The sequence below is a fragment of the Globicephala melas genome, chromosome 2 (genome assembly GCF_963455315.2).
Source record: "Globicephala melas chromosome 2, mGloMel1.2, whole genome shotgun sequence".
NCBI lineage: Eukaryota > Metazoa > Chordata > Mammalia > Artiodactyla > Delphinidae > Globicephala > Globicephala melas.
In genome coordinates this window covers 152,427,712-152,445,238 of record NC_083315.2, presented here as the reverse complement: position 1 = coordinate 152,445,238, position 17,527 = coordinate 152,427,712, and the positions used below count along the sequence as shown (strand labels likewise).

The 17,527-nt window shown below is 40.6% G+C and overlaps 2 protein-coding genes and 1 pseudogene across 3 annotated transcripts in view; 2 read left to right on the top strand and 1 right to left on the bottom strand.

Moving 5' to 3' along the window:
- Window positions 1-11,390, bottom strand: SLIRP (SRA stem-loop interacting RNA binding protein). The gene is made up of 4 exons (XM_030831904.2): window positions 11,263-11,390; window positions 3,859-3,917; window positions 563-670; window positions 1-113 (listed from the first exon to the last, which is right to left on the bottom strand). Exons 1-4 carry the CDS (start codon window positions 11,357-11,359, stop codon window positions 42-44), a joined length of 336 nt encoding a protein of 111 aa, XP_030687764.1. The 5' UTR covers window positions 11,360-11,390; the 3' UTR covers window positions 1-41.
- On the top strand, window positions 5,712-6,395 carry LOC115839758 (RAD52 motif-containing protein 1-like; annotated as a pseudogene).
- Window positions 11,391-11,466: 76 nt separating the features above from the next.
- ALKBH1 (alkB homolog 1, histone H2A dioxygenase) overlaps window positions 11,467-17,527 on the top strand; it is a 32,494-nt gene continuing 26,433 nt past the window's right edge. The window contains exons 1-2 of one of the 2 annotated variants that reach the window (XM_030831902.3): window positions 11,467-11,658; window positions 13,911-14,019. In XM_030831902.3, coding sequence (XP_030687762.1) covers window positions 11,467-11,658; window positions 13,911-14,019 — 301 coding nt within the window. The remainder of the gene's footprint in view (window positions 11,659-13,910; window positions 14,020-17,527) is intronic. The other variant, XM_060295117.2, reaches the window with a different exon arrangement.

The following is a 17,527-nucleotide window of genomic DNA, read 5'->3' as shown; positions in this document are numbered from 1 at the left end:
TTTCCAGTTTTGTTTACTTTATTTAATAGGCAGTGATGTTCTCAAAAATCTCTCTCTTCATCAGATGTTTGGTCCCCTTGCAAAGCTTTGGGTTTTTGAGCTTGAACATGGAGCTGGGAAAAAAAAGCAATCACATAATAAGCACTCTAAGGAAAGGCAATGTCTGCAAAAACATTAAAACTGAAAACTGTTGTTTTATTAGGGAGTCAGCACCAGGAAGTCAAAGGATGTTATTTGTTCCTTGTACTTAAGACTCTCTGAACTTCAATTAAAAATTGTAAATCAGTCTGGCCCAAGATCACACAGTAAGTGGAAAAGCCAGGATTTCAACCAGGGTCTCCCTGCTGTTTCCACCGTTCTGTGTTGCATATACCTTGCTAACCATTAAAGTGTCTTCTTGTACTTCCCTTTCCAGACCTTTTAGAACTGGGCACTCTCCCACCACCACCATTCTTTAACAAACATTAAATTACACATCTTCCAAAGTCCCTGTCATTTCACACTTCTGACCTATTTAACTGATATACAGAAAGCTCATGACATGATACAGAAAAATATTTACCTTTACTCCATCAATAACGTGATTTTCCTGTTGTAGTGCATTGTGAAGTTCTTCTTCTGAAGAAAATTGAATCCAACCCATACCTCTGTGAAAGCCAGTCTCTTTGTCCTAAAAATTCAAAATTTAGGAAGAGATTAATAATCATGAACTTGAGAAAGTTTCCAGGAGTTCCAAATCAAACTACCAACTTTTTCATCTGCCAAAATGGAGTAAAACACATTTTAATAAATATAAAAAACCCTGCTTTAATACAAATACTCTCCTATTTACCCAAAGCTTAATCTCTTAATCATAACACTCTCTCTGCTTCTCTACCGCCACTGGAGAAATAAAATATGAGTAAAGAGCTTTCTCTGTCATTCTAGATATAAACCATTAACAGCAACAGTCAAGCGAAATTTTGATCACATAAAGAAGTACTCTTCCTGTTTCTAACTTCTTCACTTCTAGAAACTAGAAAATTAACCCTTAAGACCTAGGTGCATTTCTAGTAATTTCTGAGATTAACTACCCTCATCACAACTACCATCATTATCATCACATGCTCCTAATGAAAAAGGGAAAAAAAGTTACCCTTATTTACCTAGTTCTAGACTTCTGGTTAATTTAAGCAGTTCTGCTACTTCCCTTTGTGCAAAAGACAGAGTGCTTATCATTCAACCTATACATCAGATTCTATATGTCTTATACATCAGAGATTCTAGTGTGCTTAGACGTACCCCGCCCAGCCCTCCAGCCCTTCTATGTAAAAAAGGCCAAGATGTCTATTCACTCAGTGTACATCATCAGTCTTGTTACAAAGTTATGTTGTGCTCTGCCCCCAAAAACACATTCTTGGAAATTGCCCCCATATACCTGGAAGGTAAGTTTATAAGTATTAACCTAGAACACAGGAAAAGTTTCTGTTAATGTCCCAGTGATTCACTCCTTACCTGAGATAGGACGATTTCTAAAGCACTCTACTCCAGGTGGCCATTTCCATTTGTAAAGGCATTAACATTTTTGTGCTAAAATTTAGATACTATGTATCTAAAATTGGAACCTGCATTTCTAACTTGAGTACAATGAACTTGTTACTAGAAACTAATTTTCTTCCTGTTACACATTACTTAATTTTCCCAAGAATCAAAACCTCATGTTTAAATCTAAAATCTGTTAACTCTGGCTCCTAAATTCTTTAACCAAGAAAAATGTTACCTTTTGGAGAAACTTTATTTTTTAATATTTTTATTTATTTTTTGGCCACGTGGCATGTGGGATCTTGGTTCCCCAACTAGGGATCGAACCCTTTGCCCCCTGCAGTAGAAGCACGGAGTCCTAACCACTGGACTGCCAGGGAATTCCCAAGAAACATTTTTTTTAATGCTCTTCAAAAAATACAAAGTTCATCACTTTTTTTGGGGGGGAGGGTACACGGACCTCTCACTGTTGTGACCTCTCCCGTTGCGGAGCACAGGCTCCAGACGCGCAGGCTCAGCGGCCATGGCTCAAGGGCCCAGCCGCTCCGCGGCATGTGGGATCTTCCTTGACTGGGGCACGAACCCGTGTCCCCTGCATTGGCAGGTGGACTCTCAACCACTGTGCCACCAGAGAAGCCCAATTTCATACACTTTTAAAACTATTTTTTATGCTTATAGATTTTCATGTCTGTAATACGCATGCTCATTTTTTTAATCAACTATAAATCCCATTGTATCAATGAATTAGTATCTATTTAACCAACCCCACTGATGAACACTTAGATTTTCCAATTATGATATTATTAAACAATGCTGTTTTGAACATTCTTGACCTCACATTTCTGTAGAATAAATTCCTAGAAATGGAACTGCTAGATCAAAGGCAAATTCTTACTGTTAATAGATTTTGCCAAATTACCCTTCAGTGAAGGTATCAGTTAACTTCTCAACAATTTCAGTACCAGTTTCCCTACACCTTTACTAGCACTGGATATGCGTAATCTGTTAGATCTTTGTAAGGCAAGTAACGTTTAACCAAGCGTTAAGAATTTAAGTTGATACTTTACCACAGCCTTTTCAGTGCCATGAGGAAAAAAGCAGTTTTAGTGAAGCATGTGTAAATCTGTGTATTCACATCACACACCCCAAAAAACAGTAATCTAGAGTCCACAGAAAAAGACAGCCCAGGATAAAGTAGAACAAATCTATAGATTGATTTTTTTAAGACTTTTTTTTGGAATTAAAGGACTCCATTACTTTTTTTTAACTTATTTACTTATTTATGCCATACCCCGAGGCTTGTGGGATCTTAGTTCCCCCACCAGGGATTGAACCCACGCCCTCCACAGTGAGAGCACAGAGTCCTTACCACTGGACCGCCAGGGAATTCCCTATAGATTGATTTCTGAACCCTCATGAGGAGGCAAAGAAAATGTAACAAATAGAAACACACACAAAAAGCACTCAACTCAATGAGGATAAAGGTTAAAATATTCTCCACCAGTTAGTTTTATGATAAAATTATCCTCTACTCTCTGAAGTCCTTATTACAACACTGTAATAGACAAAATTCCAAAACAGCCCCAAGATCTCCATGTGTCCCACCATGTTGACCCTGTATAATCTCTCCCCTTGAATGTGGGCAAGGCCTATGACACGCTTCTAACCATAAGAATATAGCAAAAGTGATGGGATATTGCTCCCTTGATCAGGTTATACAGCAAGGATGATGGCGTGTCACTCCAAAGACTACATTATAAAACTATCTTACCAGACCAGAGAAACTCCCTTGCTGACTTTGAAGCAAGCTGCCACATGGGAGAGAAGCTGGCTAACAAGGAACTGCAGGCAGTTCCTAGGAGCTGAGAGCAGCCTCCAGCTGAAAGCCAGGAAGATAGCAGACACCCCACTCCTACAGCTGAAAGACTGATTCTACCAACAACCTAAGGGAGCTTGGAAATCAATCGTTCCCAGTTGAGCCTCTGATGAGACTGCAGCTCCAGCTGACACCTGATCACAGCTACGTGAAACTCTGAATAGAGGACCCAGCAAAGCTATGCCTGGACTCCTGATCTGTACAAACTGTGAGATAATGTATGTGTGTTGTTTTGAGCCATTAAGTTTGTCATAATTTTATGCAACAATAAAAAACTAACACAAATACCTCAAATACCTAGGATAAGGTTTATTTTTTTAAAGCAGTATCACCCATAATTTAATCAACAAAGACTGAACAGCTTCACTTCATTACAAATTCTATAAATTGATGCTTTCACACAAAAAAATCAAGAATTAGAGGATAACATTATTACTTTTTTAAAAAAAGATAATACTCACAAAAGGAACAGTGCACTTTCGTACATGGCCAAATTGTGAAAAGTGTTCTCTCAGTTCACCTGTGTAAGAAGAGAAAACTATTAAGAGTTGTTAATTTTGTATCCTCCATCCTAGATTGATATAGAAACCAAAAGGGCTCCTAGAGCTCCCAAACTTCTTGTGAACAGGAGTTACTTTGTATTCCCTTGAAGCCTTAAGATCTAGGAAATAGCTATGGTATTGATTATAAAATTGTAATGTACTAGATTTGGGAAGGTGATGAGGTGGGAACATGGACAGATAAATTGCTGAGTTGACTGTAATCTTCATCCCCAGCAAATACTGAGTGTCTTCACCACACCAGGTACTGTGCTAAACGCATGGATTATAATCCCTCAGAAGATTACACAGAAGACAGAAAAACAATTACAGTACAGCATGTTGTTAGCTATATTAGAGATTTCCAAATAAAATCTCAATTTACTTGCCTTTCATTATTTACAGTTTACATTGGGTTATATCGTTGTTACTCTTAAGTTTGTTGAGTCGACCCTACCTATCCTTCCTGCCTTACTTCCCATTGCATGCCCATAGTTACTTTCTAGTACAACAAATGAAAATCTGTGTATCTGTCCTGTGGATTCCTGTCTTTGCCTGCTGTTCTTTCCCTTTAACATGTAGTAATCCAATCTCCTTTTGCCTAAATTGTATCTATCCTTCAAGACCCAGGCCAAAAACATTCACAGATTTTATTGGGCTCCTACCGCAAAACAAGACAACATACTAACCCTGTGAGGCCTCAAAGATGAATAGTGGATTATTTTAAAGATCAAAAACTACATGATCGGCGTGCCCGCGTCCAGGAAGTGTGGGGTGACGCTGTAAACGCTGGGGTGAGAGACTAATGTGTGGAAACTCTGCACCCCGCACCTGCTGCAGTAGCTGTGCAGGGCTGGGTGGGTGCGGGATCCGTACGTCATGATACTCTCGGCGCCCAGGAAGAGCGTGAAGCGTGAGACTGGGACGAGGAAGTGTGGGTGCTACTTTTCCTGCACAGCCTGCAGCTGCAAACCAGAACTCACAGGTTTGCAGAGGCCCAGGCTCAAATTTAACCGTGCAGCAGTGGCTCACCCCCAGTGTAGTTCACCAGGCCTGGGTACTCGAAGGTGTCCAACAAACTTGGCCGTATGCATGCAGCTGAGGCCTCACAGCTTCCCTAATGTCTCCAGCACTCTGGCTGCGCGCCCAGGTGTATCTCATTGAAGGGGACACGGAGGGCGCCGGCAGCTTCGGGGCTTGCTGCACACCTTTGGAGCCCGCCTCCCCCAGAGCGTCTGCTGAATCCTTACCAGATCCCACCTGGCCGCCGCTGGCCTCCTCCCCGCCGCGTGGCTGCCCACCCGGACTTGGATAAGTGGGTACCGCGTGTCCCTGACCGGATGGCTGCGCAGATGGCGGCAGGATCCCCGGTTTCCTTTTGGCCCCGAAGCTGAACGTTCGCGCTGCTCCTCACTCTGCCCAAAGTGCCTGCAGCCTTCAAGTGTGTGCCCACCGCCCTTGGTTTCCCAGTAAGTTACTGAGCAGCCTCACTGCATCAGCCCGACCGACCACTTGTACTGTGAAGAGACCCTTCCCTGGCCCTGTGAAACAGCCTTTATTGGCCTGCGACGCTGGCTGAGCCCATCAGCTGCTCCTTCTCCTAACTACTGTTTGTTGTTGACGCAAACCAGCAGCCTAACCTTAAAATACTGAAACACTGAAAATACTGCTGACCTTTTAGCTAGCAGGCAGCAGCAGGCAGAAGAGTTCAAAATAAGCATTGTTGAGGCGCAGTCCGCTTGCGCCCCGAGCCGCGCACGCGCGGTGACGGTAAAATGGTGGAGTTGGTACCTTTTGCGGTTCCCATCGCGGGTGACAAAACCTTGCTGGTGTGCTGAGCTCTGGACCCACGGCCGAGGCCTTGTAATCTTCTCCCAGTTTGGCCTTCTGTATTCGGTCCGAGTCTTCCCAAACGCAGCAGTGGCCGGTCCTGGGTTCTATGCCATCATCAAGTTTTATTCAGCAAGGGATGCCCACAGAGCCCAAAAGCCATGCGTCCAGAAGCAACTTTTTCAGACATCTCCAGTGAAGGTTCGTCTCGGCACCAGACATAAGGCGGTTCAACATAATACGCCTGCCCTAAACAGCTCCAGATGCCAAGAATTGGCAAATTACTACTTTGGTTTCAATGGGTGGTCAAAAAGGATCATCAAGAGGTGGTGTTGCCCTCCCACGAGTGCAGGAGTCCCGAAGTTGGCATGGCTGAGGAACCTTTGGATAACTTGCAGGAAGGGTCATTATCATTCCTTATGAAAAGGAAGGTAACCCAGAAGGTTGCTGTTCAGAAGGCTATGAGAGATGCATTCCAGAAACTGCTGACTGTGGTTTTAGAAAGTGGTAAAATAGCTGTGGCATATAGACGGTGTGAAGAGGTCACAGATGCTAGAACCGAAGAGGAACTACAGGATTTAATTCAAGTATGTGGAGATAAAAACTCAAGGGGTACACAGCCAGTGTAGCCATAATTCAAAACAACCAGCAGGATTTGGAAGACTTTGGCATGTCTACTCAGCTCTGTCATCCTTCGGAAAAGGTGAAACTCTGAAACTGCTTTGGAGGCAGGGAATTTCTAGGACTTTTCCAAGTCCCGAGCCTTGTCTCTGGCCCCTTATTTGAAGTTTGGAGAGCAGGATTGAGGGCCATCAGTGTACGTCTACAGTTGTGGACACAGGAGAAGACACAGGCCTTTTAGAACTCCCCTCTAATAGAATTGCAGGGATTTGGGAAGAAAGTAACTATGGCCTTAAGTGTGATTATGCTACAGTGTTTAAAAACTATTCATGCCTTTCAAGTAACGTATATTACCCAGATCTCAGCATCTCATATATATCTTGTGTTAAATATTTTGCCGAAGAACCTTTCTGTAAACCAATTATATGGATGCCTCAAATTAGGGATTAAGTTGTCAACGTAATTTCTAAAAGAAAACATTAACGTACTGCATATAGGATTTTTATTAAAAAGGAGCAAAAAATGTGTTTCATGTCATTGAGAGCTTAATTTGGGGCTAGATTTCTGATTATTTAACTCACCCCAGTGTTGCAAAGTTTGTTTCGAAGGGAAGAAAGTAGAGAAAGAAAAGGTGGTTATGTTCTGAAAAATGTAAAAATTTTGAAAGTTTTTCCTGTACAATATAATTATTTTAATTCAATTTAAATCAGTCAAGGAAACTTCAGACGTATCCATGTTTGGGCTTTAAGAAGTTTAGCTTCCTGTGAAATGTGAGAGGAAAGGATTCCGTATTGATACTAAAGATTTCGGAAACCTGATTATAACAACAGATCCTTTCCTAAATGAGGCCAATTTTGGAATCAGTTCCATTTAGAAACCATTATGTGCTAGGCACTGGAAATAAGATGAAGCTCCTTCTCTCTTGGAGTTTAGGTGTTAAAGGTGTACCAGACAATTAAAAAGGACTAAAATTAAATAGATTATGAAAAGGACTGTGAAGAAAGTAAATAGGGTGCTAGTTACAGTATTTCAAGAAAATTGCTTAACATGCTGACTTTAACATTCTAAGTGTCTTCTCCATGTGTGCACACAGGGTAGACCTCTGAAAAGTGACACTGTAGTTTTTTCTAGGTTAATGGCTCTGTTGAGACAAGGTGGGATGTGGGAAGTCTGCCCATGCTAATTTAACGGCCATTCACTTGCTTTTAGACTCTCTTTCCCAGAATGAATTGCTCACCTGCCCCAAACCCCTTCTACAGAAGTTCTGGAGTCATCACTGATTCAGTGGTAACCCCTAATAACAGAGTGGTGAATTAATAACGAGACGTGAATACTGAGAGTTTGGAGGAAATGGCAACATTTTATTTTATTGTTTTTTATTTTTTTAACATCTTTTTTGGAATATATTTGCTTTACAATGGTGTGTTAGTTTCTGTTTTATAACAAAGTAAATCAGTTATACATATAAAAAAAATAAGCATTGTTCACCTAGCAGAGTCAAACTGAGGCACACACAGACCTTCCGGGATGTGAGTGTGTAGTGTGTGAGTAGCTGTGCTAAAGTTGGGAGTAGTAAAGGTGATGACCCACAATACTATGTTAAAACACACCAGTGGATCCATAGAGAAACTGGATGTTAACCTCAATATAGGACAAAAAGTCACTTATTTAAATTTGTTCTCTAAGAACAGGAAGTAAAAGAAGAAACAATACATTAATTTGTCCATCTCTACCAAGAACAAATTAACAGCTCTGGGAAGCATAGATAGGAAGCTGAACCGTTCTCTGGAGATTGATGTGATCATTGGGCATGGCCAGAGGAGAGACCCCACAAAATGAACATAGATCCTCTTCCCTGAGGTGTAACAGTTAAACAGTGAGGAGTTTTCAAAAAATTGCTTCCTGAATTAGGTAGTGACATCTACACATATTGGCTGCAACCAGAGATGTACAAATCCACCCACAATCTAAATTCAGTCATTCTTAACATTTTGTCATATACACATATCTATATGCATGCATATATATGTAGTTTTTCAAAAACATTTTAAGTAAGATACACACATCAGTGCTATTACGTCTCTCAATACTTCAGCACTCCTGTCCTAGGAATAAAGACATAATTTATAGCCACAATATCATTATCACACAAGTCAATGATAATTTCCTAATTTCATCTAACTCCCAGTGTAATAGGGAAGAACTTTTGTATTCTATGACAAGTTAATCACTAAAGGGATGTTGCCTATAAAGCTTAAATTATACATAATGGGGCTTCCCTGGTAGCCCAGTGGTTGAGAATCTGCCTGCTAATGCAGGGGACACGGGTTCGAGCCCTGGTCTGGGAGGATCCCACATGCCGCGGAGCAACTAGGCCCGTGAGCCACAACTACTGAGCCTGTGCTCCGCAACAAGAGAGGCTGCGATAGTGAGAGGCCCACGCACCGCTATGAAGAGTGGCCCCCACTTGCCACAACTAGAGATAGCTCTCGCATAGAAACAAAGACCCAACACAGCAAAATAATTAATTAATCAATTAATTAACTCCTACCCCAACATCTTCTTTAAAAAAAAAAAAATTATACATAATGGCCCATCTCTGGGAACCCTGCCTCCCTGGTAATGAGTGTTAAGCTAAAATACCTTTGTTTAGCTCATAGGAAATGTCCGGACCAGGCCCACCTGTGAATGGCTGTTCCAAAGAAGAAATTAACACATCCCCTCCGGAGTCTGGCTGGAACCAGGGGTTTACCCGCTTCCCTTTCAGCATAAAAGAAGCCTGAATTTTAACTCAGGGAAGGTGTTTCTTTGGAACACTAGTCCACCGTCTTCTTGGTCTGCTGGCTTTCCGAATAAAGCTGCTATTCTTTGCCCCACCCAACAACTCATCTCTCAATTTACTGGCCTGTTGTGCAGTGAGTAGCACAAGCTTGGACTTGGTAACACCAGTATATATTTTAAACTTCCAAATTGTTTCCTAAATGTGTTTTTAAAATGTCCCCCCTCAACACAGGATCTATTAAAAATCACACATTAAATTTGAAAAAAACAAAAAACAAAAAACTACATGATCGCTTTCTCTTCTGTACTACAGTGCTTGTACTTTCACTGATTTACATTTCATGTTACCTGTTTCACCACCCTAGTTCATTTAAACCTCACTGGTTCAAAAACTGCCTATATTTGTTGTTTGTAAGTCTCCTCAGCCCCACCACTATACCATAAGCTTGCCAAGTGTTTAGTCCACTATGTCCACAGTGATTGGTACACAACAGGGCAATATTTGCTGAATGAATAAATAAATGTCCAGTAATCCTTCAACCAGCCACAGGGGCTAAATTTCTGTAGTGCTCTAATAGTTAATCAAACCAGTTGGCAAGATCAGGCTCTCACACAGAACATATTACTGGAGGATAAACAAAATAGTTTTAAACCAGGTATTAAAAGTTCTAGAAAACATTCACTTCCAAAACAAACTAGCTCTAGAAAGTAACCCTTTTCCCAAATTACCTACAACTGTTATGGAAAAACAGCTGCAAACACCAAGAACAATGCCTACCACATAACAGATACTCCTTAAACATCTGCTGAATGAATGAACTGAGAGAGACTGTAGTCAAGGTCGTATTTTATACACTCTTTAAGGATCTTGAGCAAGTCCATTATGGTCTGGAAACGCATCTGCAAGATGCTTGCAGAAACCCCTCGGCCTTTCCAGTTTCACAGGGCCTAAAACAAGACATTCTGCTGGGTGTGGTCTGAGAAGGTGGGGCACAAACTGATCTATTTCCCATTCTACTACCCACACTCATTCCATTCCTTGTTTAAGGGAGCTGACCTGATACCTGAATGTCTGCAAAAGTGACCACGGATTTTTAAAGTTTTGTAAGCATATGTAAAAACCTTAACTCAAAACTGCAGCTGACAAAAATCAACGTTGGTGAGAGATTTCAGTACTGATTACTCCCAGCCCTCTATCTCCAACCTAGGCCTCTCCCATGAGCTTCAATTTTTGTAATCATGAAAACAACTATCATTTATTGAGTATTTACTCTGTATTGAGCACAAGTCTAAGCAGTTTACATATAAATTCATTTAATCCAATCAACAATCCTAGGAGGAAGTTATTATTGACTCCATTTTGTAGATGGTGAAACTGAGGCACGGTAGTGAGCCCTTTTCCCCAGTTACTTCCGTTAGTCAGGTTACACAACTACCAAATGGCCAAGCTGGAACTCTAACCCAAGGAGTACGGCTTCAGAGTGCATTTCTCCATCGATACACACCGTCCTCTGTCCAACTAACGGAGACCTCACAGGTTTTTCAAACTAAACACATTTAAACTTTACTCCTCATCTTCTTTCGATGTGCTTCTCCTACATTCTAACCACGAAATTCACCAACGCTAAAAACCTGTAAGTCATTCCACCCTTTCCCCCATCCGTACCCTTCCCCCATTCAAGCCATCTGTCGATTTTGTTTGGTTAACATAAGTGAATCTAACCCTTCCTTCTATCACTACCCTGAAATCCTCACTTTTGAACTAAATCACTGAAACTACTTTTGCCACTTTGAATCCATCCTCCACCCTGCCGTCAAAATAACCCCTTCTAAATCGTTAGTCTTAAATTTCCAAGTAACTAAACCTTTAAACTCCGAAAGGCTAGAGACCGTGAATACGTGCCCCAAAACCTCAAGGGGCATCCCTACACGGCTAATTGCAAACAAACTTTTTTTCTACTCAGTGGCTTGCTCAGAAGCATACTCAGCCGCCTTAATCCAACCGCCACGCTGATTTAAGTGCTCCGCAGAAAGCAAGGTTTTTCAGGATTGCTTGGACCTAAAACTTCCGCCCTTACTACATCTGCAACTCACTCGAGGCCGCGGTCCATGGAATTTTTCTGACAAACGCAACCGGCCGGCGGATATTCGTACGCAGCGCGACCGCTCTCCTCGCTGCCGAAGCCGCCATCTTCAGAATGAGAGACCTCCAGTGACCTGAGGTCACGACCCCGGAAGAACTTGCCTGATCCGGAGCACGGAAATCAGCTTCCGGGTCAAAGGAGACCGGGCAGCGAGATGGGGGAGATGGGGAAGATGGCGGCCGCCGTGGGTTCTGTGGCGACGCTGGCGGCGGAGCCTGGGGAGGACGCCTTTCGGAAGCTTTTCCGCTTCTACCGGCAGAGCCGCCCCGGGACCGTAGACCTGGGAGGGGTCATCGACTTCTCGGTAGCCCACGCAGCCCGCGGCACGGGGCCTGGTGCCCACAAGGTACGGAGAGAGGAGCGGCGCGCACCTCCCCGTCGCCACGCCTCGCTTCTTGGAGAGGTTTCAGTGTTCTCCTATCCTCTTTTCGCTTCCAGACTGATGGTTATTGAGCGATCCCCGCCTTCCATGGGTGCACAGTTGAACTGCCCAGAAAGTATCACACTTTGGCGATGAAGGGCTCTATTGACCATTTTTCCACGCAGCTATTCCTGGCTGCGGCCTCGGTCAAAAAATGCTTGGGAATTGGTGTTTATTACTTACATTAACTGTCCATTTGAATTTGCACCTAGATTTGTGTGAAAACCCGTAAATCGTGTTCGCAGACGTTACGGTAGCGTTCTACAGCTTGAAACCAGTTACCCGAGTCTTCCTAGAAGCCGTTGTCCATAAAAGGGCCTGTCTTCTCTGGGACTTTTAGAAAGAGGGCATTGAAAGATTCTGAGATAATCCCTCCAGGTTGAAAGTAAAGGGCAACTGAATCCAAGCATTATACATTATTTCTACCTTATTTCTGCATTATTCCTCATGGAAATTGAAGAAAACATGGGGAGAGGGGGAGGGGACGCAGGGAGAATCACAACTATAACGTATGTTTGTTTTCAATCGCTTTAACACTGAAGATAGATCCCTAATTTGCCATTGGTGTTGTCCACAGATGGCTGGTTGAGGCATTCTTTTCAAGCTTAGTAATAGATCTCAATAAAATTGGAATACTATAGTAACATCGTATTTATCTAGAACTCAGCTTCTTAGAAACTTCATTTGTTAGCAGAGATGGTCTTAGAGTTGTCAAAATAACATAGAGAAAGTCCAGGAATAGTGTACTTGGCTCATGGAAGAACCCCTCAGACTTTCATTCAACTCCTTTTGCCCATATTTTACTGTAATACTTACATAATTTTAAAATGTAAGCCACCTGAGAAGGGGACATTGTATCTGGCACAGTACCTAAAACAGTAAGTACACAGTAAATGCACTATTTATTTAGTACATAAAAACATGGGTAGTATTTCATTCTCCAGCTCAAAACAGATTGAAAGTAGCAAATTAGAGAAGAAGAAAGTTGCTATTAATAAGACATCAGATGAGAGCAGAGGAGAAAGTGATGGCTAACAGTCTGACAAGGGAGGAAGCAGACAAACTTTAAAAGGCTGAGAGGTTTGATTCAGCTTAGAATATGATAGATTAGGTCCACAGACTTCTTTCCAGTTTGAGGGTGTTGCTTAATTACAGTGCAGTATTAAGTAAGATCTATTTAAGAAATCATTATGAAATGTTTGAAATAAAAACATTCTGTTCTCTGGGTACTTGAAAGAGTTAGGTGGTCAGGACTCTCAGAGTTTCAGATAGCCATTTCATTATAGAGACTGGGTATACAGCAGCCACTTGTTGGTGGTTTGTCTGGAAATCTACACTCTTGGCAAAGTTAATAGATTAAGAGATCATCATATCTTTTGGGGAGAGAACATTGGAGGTATTCTAAGGCAAGCCAGACCCTAAGTTTATTACTAATGTAAGAATAGTTTGGTTTTTTTTAAATATCCTTAGTTACTTTAGTGACTGAATATTGGATTTCTCAACTAGTTTAATGAGCCATCCATAAGATACTCTTAAATGCAAAGAAACCTTCATAGGCCCCTTAAAAGCTTAATTTTTAAGTAACTAACAAAGACAAAAAGTTACAAGTTTCATTTTGAAGCTCCATCTAAGAGAGCAAATATTGTACTTCTAGCAAACAGGATTCCCAATGTTTTATTGAACCATTTTTTCTGAGTGGTTTGAGCACTCACCCTCCCCAGCCTGGTGTTCCTCATAGCTCTGTTTAAGCACCATCTGTGTACAAGTTCCTCAGGAGCATTACTGTTAGCCCTAACCGAAGTAAATAGCATTGTGACTTAGAGTATTCCATATACCAAACACCTTTCATAATTCAGAGTCCTATAAGAAATCACAAAGGTGTGGTATCATAGGAAAAGATAGTCTTAAAGGCCAAAGTCAGTCTGCTGCTCATCACTACTTCAATTTTGTATAGCTCTGTTGTGTTTTTTAGTACATAGCTGAGGAAACTGAGGTTCTAAGAAGTTAAGTGACTTATCTGAGTCATGCATTAAGTAAGTGATAGAGCTAAGTTTAGTACCCCAAACTTAGGACTCCTAACTGCCCCATATCACAAATGCCTTTAGAGGTTTGAGATTCTCACAGTTAATCTGTAAAATAGCTCTAACCCACTGACTTCTGTTTCCTTCCTCTGCCAGGTGGTCAAATCTCACCTAAATGTGTCCTCAGTCAGTGACCATGATGCGTACAGAGCTGGACTTCAGCCCGTAAGCAAGTGGAGAGCCTACGGTCTCCAAGGCTATCCTGGTGAGTGCAGTTGAGCTCAGAAGGCAAAATCAATCATTTGTCTAATTTTGGAGGAGGAGTTATAATCAAGTAAATAGACAAAGAAGAAAACTAAACACACAAATGTTCCACTCCCAAACCCCTCCTGAATTCTGCCATGTCTAAGATTTCCATTTATTTGGCATTCCCAAAGGATAGAACAGGAGTCAGTAATGCCTGCCTTATAGTGCAGAAAGTGACAAACCAGGTACGAATCAAAAATTAGGGCACTGACTCTGGACTCCTTGTTGCAGCTCTGAACATCTACTCTGGCAAAAGAAGCACTTTGAATTGATAGAGTAACTCATAATGTTCATTCAAGTCGCATAATCCCTACATTCACGAATGGCATAACAACTTAAAAATTGTTGCTATCATCAAGGCTGAATTTTTGAAAAGAGAATTGAGGTTAATGAGATCAAAAGTCCTAAAAGACTAAATAATCTAGAATTTTGAATTTTAGTGATATCAGGTAGTTCATTTTACAGGTAGAGAAATTAATGATGAAGAGTGGGTAATGTTATTAACCCTTTTTCTAGGCTCATGGGACCATTGTGTTGATAGATTAATTATCATGAATGATTTAGAAAATTTGTAAATGCCTTATTTGGCCGAACGATTTTATATTTGCATCCTGTTTCTAGAAGACATAAAGTTAACATTGCACTTGTGATTTCAAATATGGGTTAAAAGCAAGAAAAATTCCTTTAAAAAAATTAATTTTCGTTGTACCAAGGGCCAGGTCTGTGTTACAGTTATTAGTACATTATCAGCACTGAAGTATATGTTAATAACATTGGAAAGGGTAACAGCTTTAAAACTTTTATAAAAGGCCTTGTGCACTTTAGTTCTATATTAAAGAACTAAAGACCAGTTCTGTGTCTGAAGTCACAAAGAAAACAGTTGAATGGTGGCTTTTATATATGAAAGCATTGCTCTTCATGAGTTTGAGTAAATGAGGAGCATACATGAGCAGTAGTGTTTTGTGCACCTTTTGTTCTTGAATGCTGCTCTTTACCTTTCAGGCCTTGCTCTTGTTTTCACGGCTATGTTTCTGTTGTTGTGCCTTCTTCCCTTAACAGATTGTTCAGACTACAAAGTTATCAATCCCACTTCGGTTTTCTGTTGTCCAGATTGGAGTATACCTCATTTTATTGTGCTTCACAGATACTGTTTTTTGTTTGTTTGTTTTTCTTTTTTACAAACTGAAGGTTTTTGGCAACACTGCATTAAGCAAGTCTGTCAGTGCCATTTTTCCAACAGCATTTGCTCACTTTGTGTCTCTGTCACATTTTGATAATTCTCGTAATATTTCAAACCCTCCACCAGCAAAAAAAGTTACAACTCATTAAAGGCTCAGATGATGGTTAGCATTTTTCAGCATTATTTTATATAATTAAAATAAATTAATTAAATTTTTTAATTAAAGTGTGTTCATTGTTTTTTTAGACATAATGCCATTGCACAGTTAATAGAGTACAGTAGAGCATAAGTATAAGTTTTATATGCACTGGGAAACAAAAAATTCATGTGACTTGCAATATTTGCTTTATTGCTGTGGTCTAGAACCAAAGTCGCAGTGTCTCTGAGGTATGATTGTACTTGCTATTTGAGGTTTCCTAGGACTTCACACTTAAGCCACATCATTTGAGTTGGTACCTCATTGTGTTATGTTTCCTGCCATTGTAAGCTGCATTTAATTGAAGTACAATGTCCAGAACATGGGAAAGGAGTCTCCTCTTACTCTGACTTGATCAGAAGGATTATGTTTACTTCCGGATCCTGCTTATTCTGAAGGAATCTGAGTATACCACAAGCTGTCCTTACAAGAGTGAGCAGGAAGGTGATGGGTCTGAAGACCAGAAGCTGAGCCTGGGGAAGAGTAGACCTGAGTGGGAACATGACAGCATCAAACATTTGAAAATTTGTTGTACACAAAAAGGGGTGGGAAGCAATGCATACTAGTGATTAAGGTCTGACACCAGACTACATGGCTTCACGTCCTGGTTCTGTCACTTCCTACTGTATGATCTTGGGCAAGTTTCTCAATCTCTCTTGGCCTCAGTTTCTGCATATGTAAAATGTGTCTAAAGGTAGTACCCACTTCATAAGATTAGGATTAAATGTGAGTGTACATGTAAAGTACTTAGGTCAGTGCCTTGCACATAGTAAATGTTCAGTAAATGTTAGCTACAGAGTTAGAGGCATTTATCAAGAAGAATTGACAACTGATTTGGGGTTGCTATATGTGTCAGGACCTGAGACCAATGCATGAAAAATTAAAAAGAGGCAAATTTTAACTCCATAAAAGGAAGACAACAGTTGTCTGGAATGGACTGCCTATAAAAGTATTCAGTTTCCTGTCACTGTTCAAACTTGAATTAGATCAGAAGTATTCTTCCTTTGATGTGATATCTTTGTGGGTATTACAATATTCTTATTTTGTGAAATAGTGGTGATAGCAGACAGTAGGTTATTGGAAATTTTTTTCATATTTTTTTTCTTTATAAATATTGGCAGTCCTGTTACTCCTAAATTACTTGGAGAATTTGACTAATACATGACATGCAGAAGTGGCCTCCACACTTATAAGTGAACGTCCATTCCTTCCTCCAATTTTAGAGGAAAATGGATTGCTTCTGTTCAAAACCACTCCCTTCACCCTTTAATCCCACCTTCTTTTACCCCTTCCAGCTTTCAAGACCTTGCTGTGGTTCTTTCTTCTCTTCTGTTTTCAGCCAGTTCCTTTCTGCTGGCTCTTTGCTCATGTAAGCATGCTTAGGTCTTTCCAAACCCTAAAAACGATAAACTCCCACCTTGTTCTTCTGTGACTACTCCTCAGCCTTTGTTTCCTTTCACAGCCAGACTTCTAAAGGCATTATCTGTATAACCGTCTCTACTGTTCTATCTCCAGGTACTTAGGACAAAGTTTTTCATCTCCTTATCTCTAATTCTTAAGAAAGTACATATAGTGTATGTTTGTTGAATGTTTGATGAATGAATCCTTAACCATGCATAGGATTCCAGTTAAGTATTGTTATTCGTCTTTTACAGAGGAGAAATGGTTAGGTATTTGCATACTGAGCAGATGTGTATACCACCTTTCTTCCCTGTTATAGTGATCAAAGTTCAAAGGAAGCAGAAATCACACCAATTATTTTAACAGATGATTTTATATTAAAAAAATCATTAGCACAGATATTAGAAAACAAAAAAGGCAACACTGCGATATCACAAAAGTAGTAACTACAGGAAGCAGTTTCCACCTCTCTAAATGATACCTGGTGAAATTTGAGAGGTGACTTGTCAGTTTCAGTTTTGAAGTTTGCTTTGGAATAACACAATTGATAATTGTGTAGTATTTGTTTCTCTTGAGGATAACCCAAAAAACTAGAGATAATTGCATAGTGGTAGATGTCTAACATTCATCATCAAAACAGCTTTTATTAACTTGAAGGAACTCCTCTTCCTCTGAAATTAGAGAATAGGA